This window comes from Vigna radiata, chromosome 8 (genome assembly GCF_000741045.1).
Source record: "Vigna radiata var. radiata cultivar VC1973A chromosome 8, Vradiata_ver6, whole genome shotgun sequence".
Lineage (NCBI taxonomy): Eukaryota > Viridiplantae > Streptophyta > Magnoliopsida > Fabales > Fabaceae > Vigna > Vigna radiata.
In genome coordinates this window covers 25,205,021-25,216,004 of record NC_028358.1, presented here as the reverse complement: position 1 = coordinate 25,216,004, position 10,984 = coordinate 25,205,021, and the positions used below count along the sequence as shown (strand labels likewise).

The 10,984-nt window shown below is 32.8% G+C and overlaps 2 protein-coding genes across 7 annotated transcripts; one reads left to right on the top strand and one right to left on the bottom strand.

Annotated features, from left to right (window-relative positions):
• Positions 1-1,503: 1,503 nt before the first annotated feature.
• LOC106771415 (trigger factor-like protein TIG, Chloroplastic) lies at positions 1,504-3,296 on the bottom strand. Of its 5 annotated transcripts, XM_022785313.1 has the most exons (6): positions 3,050-3,268; positions 2,910-2,976; positions 2,378-2,519; positions 2,090-2,174; positions 1,830-1,984; positions 1,504-1,712 (listed from the first exon to the last, which is right to left on the bottom strand). In XM_022785313.1, exons 3-6 carry the CDS (start codon positions 2,405-2,407, stop codon positions 1,635-1,637), a joined length of 348 nt encoding a protein of 115 aa, XP_022641034.1. In that variant the 5' UTR covers positions 2,408-2,519; positions 2,910-2,976; positions 3,050-3,268; the 3' UTR covers positions 1,504-1,634. The 5 variants fall into 5 exon arrangements, 4 of the variants coding, with proteins under 4 accessions (XP_022641034.1, XP_022641033.1, XP_022641031.1 ...); XM_022785312.1 differs by having other exon boundaries at positions 2,910-3,268; XR_002669313.1 differs by lacking the exon at positions 1,830-1,984 and having other exon boundaries at positions 1,504-1,719; positions 2,066-2,174; positions 2,378-2,552; positions 2,910-3,296.
• A 1,234-nt stretch (positions 3,297-4,530) lies between these two features.
• On the top strand, positions 4,531-10,984 carry LOC106772762 (probable galacturonosyltransferase 6). Of its 2 annotated transcripts, XM_014659345.2 has the most exons (9): positions 4,531-4,674; positions 4,774-4,912; positions 5,049-5,083; positions 5,598-5,639; positions 5,752-5,899; positions 6,010-6,292; positions 6,708-7,065; positions 7,745-8,260; positions 9,909-10,984. In XM_014659345.2, exons 2-9 carry the CDS (start codon positions 4,801-4,803, stop codon positions 10,170-10,172), a joined length of 1,758 nt encoding a protein of 585 aa, XP_014514831.1. In that variant the 5' UTR covers positions 4,531-4,674; positions 4,774-4,800; the 3' UTR covers positions 10,173-10,984. The 2 variants fall into 2 exon arrangements, with proteins under 2 accessions (XP_014514831.1, XP_014514830.1); XM_014659344.2 differs by having other exon boundaries at positions 4,531-4,912.

The following is a 10,984-nucleotide window of genomic DNA, read 5'->3' as shown; positions in this document are numbered from 1 at the left end:
ACATGACTTACACTATAGATATACAAAAAAACTTGAAAAACCTTCAAGATTTACAAACAAGACTAAAGCTACACACAGTTACCCTAACCTACACCAACAAGGTGAAAATAATACAAATGAAAGAATTACAAGGAAATAAGTCACTTGATTTGTGAAGATATTACAATTTCACCTAATGCCAAGTAAGAGAGTTTTCAATATTTGATCTTGATCTTTCTTAGACGAACAAATAATTTTGCGATTGTTAATCTCTCAAAACATTCTCGTCCACGTTCTCATGAGTTTGTAATATGAAAAAAAATTATTCAAAATAAGAAAGGAACATCCTTTTAAAGAAAAAAAAAGAGAGAATTGAGATATTAAACCTAATATTCTCCCTAAGCCGATTATTTTGTTTTTCTCATAATATAAATCACGAAAGATCCTCTATATGATTATATAATTTGTCACGTGCGAATAATAACTTTAAGAACTTATAGAGTTAACTATATGATTTGGAGTTATTGAATTTCCACAAAGATGTCTTGCATAGTCATGTTATTTTTTAGAATAAAGAAAATAACTTTAATAATTTTTGTTGTTTAGTTATTTTAGTAAATTTTTCTATTGAACAAGTAAACAAATCTTCATGTACAAATTTAACTCATCAATACAAATCTTGAACTCTCCACCGATTATTTAAACACAAAATAGAATAAAAAAACTATTTAATGCGTTCTGAAATTTCTTATTCTTAATTTAGTTTGGTGGAAAAGGAGAATAATTAGATATTAGTGACAAAAATACTTGGTAATTTTATACATTTAACTTTTTTAATAATGATAGTTGTATAAAAAGTGGTTGATTATAGGAATAGTTTATCATTTAATTTTAAAAATATAAATAAGAATAAAATTGGAATATTAAATGTGTATTTCTTTTATATATTATTATAATTTTTTAATTTTAATATATATATGTAATAAAATAGGGGGTTAAATATGTTTTTAGTCCACTAGTAGAAAAATAGCTTTTTATGACGGGTAAAATTGACTTATTATGACGGATAACCTGGCGTTATAGTTCTGNGTGTTATAATAAGTCTGTGCATTTTATGACGGACAGAAAAGTCCATCATAATAGGTCCAGTGTATTATGACGAACTTCCTGTTACCTATCATAATATGTCCAGTGTATTATAATAATATATTGAACATATTATAACGTAGTTTCTGAAATACGTTATAATATGTTGAACATATTATAACGTATTTTCTAAAATACGTTATAATATATTAAACATATTATGACGTAAATTTATTTGTACGTTATAATATGCTAATTTCAGAGTGTACATGATTTATTACGTTATCAATTCCCATCTTGCCCTTATAATTTACTATCTTTTTCTTTCTTTGATATACGCAAACTAGAAGCCCAGCAATGGGAATTTGAATACTAAAAACTGAATGCTCGGTAGCTAATAAATTATTGAAATTATAAACCAATGAGATAGATAATTCTAAAGGCTAAAATATCGAAATTATAACCCAAACACAGGTTTTCCATGAGGCTTCGAATATAACCAAATTTGAAGTATATATAATATATTAACTGTAGAACCAATATTTATTATTACAAAAAATTGATCGGCCTTAATCCAGGAGAAGCTTATCAGCAATAGAATCATCCAGTTCTGGCAAATCTCTGTAAAAAAGTTCTTCGCATTCAACCTGTTATGAATGAAAGAGACTTTTAATAACCATGAATGAAAGGACCAAAAGGAAAAACAACCATGACAGTTCATGTTCCTAAAACTTAAACTTTTTTATTCAGCACTAGACACTTACATTAAACTGAGCATGAACACCTCGAAGATTTTCTTGCTTCCAAGTTTCAGGAAATACAAGAGGAAAAGACTTTGATTCACCTCGATGAATTCCAATTATTGAATCAAGGAAACCTGGTAATACCTTGTCTCCATCCTCAATATCAAAATTAAAGCCTGCATAACTAATATAAGTTTAGAGGGAAAATATGCATGATCTATTACAAAAACCAAACACTTCCATCACTTATCCGTTATCATCCTTCAAGCACAACACCAGACCTTTACTTGAAGGAATATTTTTAACATTTGATTCATCTTGATCAATGGTTGTTGCTGAGATGTCAAGAACAGCAATATCACAAACCTGTACATAATTTTCGGAAAGGAAAAACCATAGTTCAAGGACTATATTTCTTAGATCAAATACTAGTGAATGAGAAATAGAGCTACCACACATTATATTGAAACCTGCTCATAATTTCCAGCAGTAATAACCCCTAGATCAAGTCATATATTAAAAATCAAAGTGTATGGGATACAATAGTTATCAAAATTTGAAGTGAATACCTCCANCTTTAACAACATCAACGAGGTCATCCTTTAAGATGACAAGAATTGAACGAGGAATTGCCCCAATACCTAGCACCTGTGTACTTTCTTGAATTTTTATCTCCTGATAATCATGGCATACTATAGTGTTCTCAACATACTGAAATTTTGTGCCGGAACAGGGCTTGGAATTATGATGTTATAAACACAAAATAACAAACATAAACAAAGGGAAAAAGATAGTGTGGCAATTTCTAAGTATACTAATATCAGATTTACAGAAAAAACAAACACATAAATTGAAAGGATAGGAGTTCAAAAATCAAATTTAAGCTTTCAGGAAATTTCTAGAATTGAGAAAGTTGACATAGTCCTCAACTTGTTGCAAGAAAATTCACATGACACAAGCAAATTCTAATATGGCACTTTGCTTATCTTATATTTTAATATATGATAGCATATCTTATTATGTATTAATTTTTGGGCTATGAAATGGGAACAAATATCCAAGTATTGTAAGGAAAATGTAGAACTCAGATGCAGAACATACCTGAATTGGGCAAATTGGAGGTAATGATATCGAGTTTCGAGCTTCCACCAAAGGATGTACTGGGAAGCTGCATACATACTTAGTTAACTGATGTGGGAAAGATATTGAGAGGTGTATGGGAGTAAAACAGATATCTTTACCAAGTTGTGGATGTGCATAATTTTTTTGGTGCACAATGGCGACAATGAGATTTGAGCTTAACATCATGCAAGCTACCCAAACCCTCCTCCCCTCCCCCACTAGGTCAACCATAGTCAATCCGTGAATGTACACAGGTGAATTGATGCAAATGTGCACACACATAGCATGAGAAATTAGTTACAGCCTGTAGGGCAACAATAATAAGTGTGCAGCTAATTTAGTTACTGGTATTAGAGCTAATNTTTAGTTGTTCATAACATCCAACTTTTTCCTCATTCTAGCGTACACACCATATACTCATTAAGCTAGCTATATATGACATAGTTGAATAACTGATTCAATGATTTTTAAGAGATTGTTTGACTTCTTGACAAACACTTACCAAGGCTTACCCTATCCTGGTAGGAGTTTAACAATCGATTCATAGAGCTTTGAGAAATAAAAAGCAAACTTATGGCAATTTGTGACACAGAAGAAAAATAGGAAACCGCTGGCTCCTATGCATACTGATAATACTCTTGGAAAACTCGAAAAGGAGAGTTTTTTAAAATTGAAGGACTAAATTGTACCTTAGTGTGAAAGAGAGACTAAAACCAAAATCACCCCAAAGTATAAGAACTAACAACATATTTAACCCTAAAATAGGAGTATAAAATATATATACCAAAAAGTACATATATTTTTATTTGTTTAATTTGATATTTTATTACTTAAATCAATGTAAGAAAATAAATTGTATAATGATTATTACAATATTTTCACATTTTCCTTAAAAGCTCAATCAATCTGTTTCTGAAAAGAATAATTCAACATACTTGAAATTGTGTATTTTGGCCAGTGATGATAGAAAAGAAAAAGCATTTTTTTTTTTAAAACTAAGTTGGTGGTTTTCAGCGTATAGTTGACTTGTTTAATACACTTTTAAAAAAGTAATTAAAAAACGGATTTTAAATATTTCTTTATTTTTATTTTAACTTTTCAAAAATGATAAAAGAAAATAAAAGATTTAAAATTGATTAAATCCATGAGTATTTTGAATATTTTATCATAAAAAATTTACTCTGAAAAATATTTATTATGTGCTCCATCGTTTCACGACTCTTCATTAAAAACATTAATTGAACTTTTAATACAAAGACATATTTCTTATTATATATATACATAATAAAACAGAAATAAAAATATTGTAATAAATAATATTTTAATCATTCAATATGTAAATGGATGATTAGTATTTTTTTAACTGATTATAATTTGATTTCGATGTACAAATCAATTAGATTTTGTTATAGCATAAGATTTGTTTTACAAAATAACTTAATGTTGTATTGATTATAGAAAGTTAAAATTACATTTTAAAAAAAATAGTCTCATTAAAAATAAGAATATATTAATTATTTTAAGAATTAAATTATTATGAATTTATTCCTCTAAAAACTTAAATGGCCGTTTGAAAACTTTTGTATTATGTAAAAAATAATTTTGGCAGTCAATTTTACTTGACTTTGCTCGTTCTCACCGACTGTCACTCACAGGTAGCCGTGTCGGAACTATAATCACGGCCAAAGCTAAGCTTCTGTTTCTTTTTTCTCTATCTGGCTGACACTAACTATCATCGCAAACGGTAAGTGAAACCCTACGTGCGTGTTTCTTCGGGTTGAAACATCATACCCTCTCCAAGATCTGAATCTACGCAATGTAATGTAATGCACTACTTCTCCAGTAGGATCCAGAAAAACCAAACTCATCAATGAGCAAAATCCGTCGGTGCCAGAGGATTTTCATCCTCTCTCTTCTCTCTCTCTCCGTCGTCGCTCCCCTTGTCTTTGTCTCTCACCGCCTCAACCTTCTCACTCCTCTCGGTAAGTTCAATTCCTCTATCTTTCTCTCTCACCACGTGCTTCTTTGCTACTTGTTATTTTGCAATGTCGTTTTTCTTTCACCATTGCTTGTGATTCTTTCGATTGATTCTGCGCCTTTATGTGGCCGTCGTTTCAGGAAGAAGAGAGTTTCTCGAAGAGTTATATCGCGCTGTAAGACTCCGTATTCCTGTTTTGTTTTTTTTTTTTGAAATCTGTTTCTAGCTCTTCTTGATTTTGGTTGCCACGAAAGAGTTTGAGCCGGAGGATGTGTTGTTTGCCTTGGTTATTAGTACTGGATTTTAAATTCTAGTGTCGGTGAGTGGAGTAGTCAACGGAATTTCTCGCACTTTCCCGGAATTTAGTGGCGGATAGTCGTATTACTTCGGATTTATTTGTTTTAAGTGGAGGAAAAATTTGTCCTCCTTTCAAAGCAGCTAGTTGAACTATACCAGCTTTTATGCTCCGCTTTGTAACTTGAATTTGTTTTAGGATAAAACTTAGATGCAGTTTGATACGTGCTGCAGGTGTATTTTTCCAGTTAGAATTATAGTTTTAAATCTGTTATTTGTGACATCAAGGTTTTTCATTCTCGATGTAAAACTTCAATTTTGATTTTATAACAATACCAAACACCTTTGGAATTGTATTTAAACTGTCTTTATTTATTAATTTATTTTTGTTGCAGGCATACAGGACGGATACTTTGAAGTTAAATGCTGTAGAACAGGTAATAAGAGTTTTAATAATGAATTTTCCTCATTGCGTTAAGTACTTGTTTTCTTTTCCGAGTGAATTGAAATATAATACTTTTAAATTTTCTGCCTGTTTTTGAGTTTCAGGAAGATGCTGAAGAATTAGATGAACCAAATCAAGTTGTTTATACGGAAAAAGATTTTGTTTCAACAATTGGTTACGATTCAGAAAACAATCATGATTCTAAGGAATCTAGAAATGCGGGATACAGAGGCGCCGCTTTGGAAATAAATGGTTGGTGTATATGAGTTTATGTTTTATTATTTAATTTTGGGCTTACATATTGCCACTTAAGTGATAAAGTATATGTGACTGTCTGAAATTTGTACTATTGTCGAGTTCAGGTTTCAATCAACACGGAAAAGAAGACCAGGGAACTCAGCAGAATGAATTATCCTTCATGTCTCAAGTTAGGAATATACATGATTCACAGAGACTGTTAGAGAAGAATATTGAAGTAACAACCAAGAAGGTTCAAGAGATTAAGGATCAACTTAATTTAGCCAAGGCATACTTGAAAATTGCACCATCAAGCAGCAATTTGCGCTTGAGAGATTTGGAGCGGCTATCAAGAGAGATGGAATTATTAGTTGGTGAAGCCACCCATGATTCAGATCTGTCAATGAGGTAAAATTTCCCATGTGAGTCTATGCTTGCATCGAGAACTTTCAAGTGAAAACTGCTAATGTTTTGATCCTTGAAGAGAGTAAATATGAATCTTCAATTTGTCCCACAATCACTATTGTTAATTGATAATTTTTTGAACTGAATACAGCAACCACAAAAGCCTTATTCCTCTAGGTGAGATCAGTTACATAGATCACAGTGTCACTGGTTTGATTAAAGATCAAATCATCAAATCTGAAATGAGTTATCTTTGATCCATATGTATATTGATGGGTTTTACGTTGTTTGTGAATAGCCTAACACACTCATTTACCTGGGTTTAGGATTGGCTATAACATTCATTTTTTATTCGATAAGAATTGTTAACAAAATTTGACAATTTTTTTTTCAATCTGAAAACAAGTGAAGTTCACAGTGCTTTGCAGAAAATGAGACACATGGAAGCTTCACTGTCTAAAGTCTACCGTGCATTTCCTGACTGTTCTAATATGGCTGCCAAACTCAATACAATGAAGCGTCAGGTTGAAGAGCAAGTCCGTTCTCAGCGACATCAAGCAACATATCTTGTACATCTTGCTGCAAGGACTGCCCCAAAAGGCATTCATTGTCTTTCTATGCAGTTGACTGCAGAGTACTTTGCATTGAGACCAGAGGAGAGAAAACTTCCAAATGAAAATAATATTCATCGCCCAGAACTTTATCATTATGCTGTCTTCTCTGACAATGTTCTGGCATGTGCAGCAGTTGTTAACTCTACTATCTCATCTGCCAAGGTAAACTAACTTACTTTTTTTTATTAACTTTTATGTTGTTTTTTCTTTCAATACAGATACTCTCTAATATTTTTTGAGCTAATGTTTCTGTGGTGACTCCAATGTAACTGCTGAAAAAGCTGAAAAAGAAAAGAGACACTAACTCAAACTAATAAGTTTATATATTTATTTATTTTTTTCAGAAGAATGTTGTCTCTCTGCATCAATTCATGTCACTTTATATTGTAAAATTGTGGATTCATTATAATTTAGTTGCAGTTGTGGGAATCTCTGAGAAAATTATTGTTAAAAGTATGCTAACTTAACATATCTTTATATTAGTTTCTAAAGTACTTAGAAAATATTCTAAAATCAATTAATCATCTAATTAAGAAAGCAATATTAGGAGTTGTTTTCCTAATTTTGCAATATTTCACGTTTTGTTTACTTATTTAGTTTAGTTTGTTAATGGGCTGGTTTTGTACTAGTAATACAAGTACCTGGCTGATTTATTAGTATAAATAGGAGTATGAGATGAAGGTACTGCAACAAATTATAGATTATCAACTAAATACTGTGTTATCATTTGCTTTATTTTCTCTTCTCTCATTACTCCATAAATATACAATTTTTAATAGTTTTCATTAAGTGTGTATTTATATTAAGGTTATAAAGCTTGACAATGAACTCCAAATTGCAGGAACAGAGGAAACTTGTTTTCCATGTATTGACCAAATCACTCAACTTACCAGCAATCTCAATGTGGTTCTTGATAAATCCTCCTGGCAACGCTACAGTCCACGTACAGAGCATAGACAACTTTGAATGGTTGTCCAAGGACAATTCCTTCCTGGAAAGTAACTCCAGCGATCCAAGATACACCTCTGAATTGAACTACCTACGTTTCTACCTTCCAGACATTTTTCCTGCTCTAAATAAGGTGTTGCTCTTTGATCATGATGTGGTGGTACAACAAGATCTCAGTGCACTGTGGAATATGGATATGAAGGGAAACGTAATTGGAGCAGTTGGAACTTGTCAAGAAGGAAAAATCCCATTTCATAGGATTGACATGTTCTTAAACTTTTCAGATCCGTTAATTGGAAAGAGGTTTGATATCAATGCTTGCACATGGGCATTTGGGATGAACTTGTTTGATTTGCAACGGTGGAGGAGACACAATTTAACTGCTGTCTATCACAATTATTTGCAAATGGTACGCTTAAAAAATGTATTTATTTAGTTTTGTGCACTTCAATATCTTACCCTAAGGGTGGTCATGGATTGGATTTTTCAAAATCTAGTTTAGATCCAATCTAGATCTAGTAAAATAGATTGGATCTATAATCCAGATCCATTTTAACTAGATCAACTACATATGATTCTTTTAGTCTAATTTAAATTGGATTAAATCTAGATAAATCCACTTTGTCAATTAGATTAAATCTAGTAAGTTCAATGTATTATACTTGACTATAAGGCCTATTAAAAGACTTGGGTGGGACCAACTCAACTTGACCTAGGTTTGGCTTGACTGGGTTTGGGCCAAATCATCTTGACCTTTATATTGGGCCAACTCATCTTGATTCTTCGGTTTGGGTTGACTGGGCTCAACCTACGGCCAAGACCGATTTAGTATGACCTTTGGCCGAGGCCAACATAGCTTGATTTTTCCTCCTAGAATGACTCAACTTGACTTTTGGTGTGCATGAACTTGTCTCAATTTTCGGCCTATGTTGATTTGGCTCGACCTTTGGTCTTGATCGACTAGGCTCAATTCTTCCATCTAGACCAACTCATCTCGATTCTTTGACTCGATTGACTTGGCTCAACGTTGGGTTTTTGATGACTCGACTCCACCCTTTAGTTTAGGCAGACTCAATTTTTGATTTTCAAACTAGACTAACTCTCCTTAATCTTCGACTTGATAGACATGCCTCAACCTTTGATTTGGGCCAACTCATCTTGACCTTTAGCCCGGGTTGACTCAACTTGACCCTTTGACCCAGGTCAACTTAGCTTGATCTTTGGCTAGGATGACTGGACTCTATCTAGGCCAATTTGGCTTAACCTTTGTCTTAGGTTAACTTGACTCAATCTTCAGCTTGGGCTGGCTCACCTTTATTTCAACTTCCTTACTCAACTTAGATGCACCTTGATTTTGGATTTTCAAAATCCAAAATATGATCTAATCTAAATCCAATTAAGTGGATTGGACTTAAAATACAAAAGTATGGATTTGAATTGGAAAAAATCCATTTAAATAGACTTGAAGTAATATGGATTTGGATTATTATGGATTGGATTTCACAATTTGGATATTTTGTCCACCCTTATTTTACCCCAACCAAATTTCTCCAATGTAAATTTCATTAGATCTTGGGTTAGACTCTTGACATTAATGAGGTAATGGTAATTTGAAGAACAATGTTTGGCATCCAAGTTCTTGAACCTCAATTGTATTGATCATCACTTGCGATTGTCTTTTTTGCATTTTAGCATCCTTAACCAAATAGTTTGAGTTTTGATTATGATTATCTTTTTAACATTTTAGCATCCTTAACCAAGTAGTTTCTGTTTTGATTCTGAATTACCTGAATCGGATACTATTATCAGGCAAAATATTTGACATCACCAAGGCATTTTTTAGATTTGTATTCAAAATTGGCGTTTTCTTCTTGTATCTAATTTTGGTGGTTGAATCATAATGGGGAGTACGTCTCATCGTTCAAATTACTGTTTAAGATGGAGCACAAATGTTAATTTGTTTGAGCAACTTTTCATTTCTTTCCCCCGATATTGTTTTAAAATAAAATTATAATAGAATAATTGTCCTATGTATATGTCTGGGATAATGTTTGCAGGGGTTGTCGAGCGTTGGAAGTCTACCTTTAGGCTGGCTCACTTTCTATAACAAGACAGAGTTGTTGAACAGACAGTGGCATATTCTTGGCCTTGGTTATAGTTCAGATGTCGATCGAAATGAGATTGAGCGGGCTGCCGTTATACACTATGATGGTCTTAGGAAGCCGTGGTTGGATATTGCCATGGGCAGATACAAAAGTTTTTGGACCAAATATGTGAATTATGACAACCATTTTTTGCAACGGTGCAATCTCCAGGCATAGTTCAAAATTCAAAGTTCCCTCTACCTGATTTGAGTGGGCTTCGGTTGTTGACAGGCTCGAGGGTTCATTCACGGATTGCTTCACGTTATTATTTCTGCAATTCTTCTTTAGAGTTTTCCACATCTCTGACAACCCCAAATTTCCTTGCACTTCTTTCTGGAACTTTGGCAAATTATAGCCAAGATGAAGATTCAGTAGCTGCTTGCAGATGCAATTGGTTGTATATATAAATATTTAGTATCTCTTAATTTATACCGACATTCTTTGCTATTCGGTGTGTATTTGGTTGGGCAGCACAAGGTCTGAATGTGATTCATGTTGAAGCATCTCATACTTGCATTCCTGTTAGAAGAGATTTTAATGTGAATTTGGAGCAAATGTGGGTCTTGCTCAGTTCCATGCATCGACTGGGAGCTGGTTTATATACAATTGCAAATTGGGATGACGGCTGTGTTTTTCCTTGAGGATGATTTGAAAGTCTTTACAAAGGGGAAAGGAGTGACATCTTCATTGTGTTTCCAATAACCAGGATCTAGTTTTTTTTCTTTTTTGTTTTTTTTTTTGTTTTTTTATGGTGGCGGTGGAATATCATAAGTTACATTGGTCACATGGAAAGCTAGCTGACAGCCAACTGGGAATGACCCTTCAAGATAATTGAAGATTTGGAAAACGGAGCCTACCGCTTGGTCCACTCGGACGACAAAGTTATACCTAACACTTATAATGCATTCCATTTAAAATTTTACTTAAGTTAAAGTGAATGTTTTGTATAAACGCCATACTGAATCAAAAGAACGAGGAATTTTGCATTA

Bases quoted from the DNA above. Each gene is read 5' to 3' on its own strand.
- LOC106771415 (XM_022785310.1), bottom strand. From the start codon at position 2,267: ATGTGTGGTAGCTCTATTTCTCATTCACTAGTATTTGATCTAAGAAAT. The intron at 1,985-2,089 runs GTCTGGTGTTGT...TTAGTTATGCAG, and splicing joins AAATATTCCTTCAAGTAAAG to GCTTTAATTTTGATATTGAG. The intron at 1,713-1,829 runs GTAAGTGTCTAG...CATTCATAACAG, and splicing joins GTGTTCATGCTCAGTTTAAT to GTTGAATGCGAAGAACTTTT.
- LOC106772762 (XM_014659345.2), top strand. From the start codon at position 4,801: ATGAGCAAAATCCGTCGGTGCCAGAGGATTTTCATCCTCTCTCTTCTC. The intron at 5,900-6,009 runs GTTGGTGTATAT...TGTCGAGTTCAG, and splicing joins CGCCGCTTTGGAAATAAATG to GTTTCAATCAACACGGAAAA. The intron at 7,066-7,744 runs GTAAACTAACTT...TCCAAATTGCAG, and splicing joins CTACTATCTCATCTGCCAAG to GAACAGAGGAAACTTGTTTT.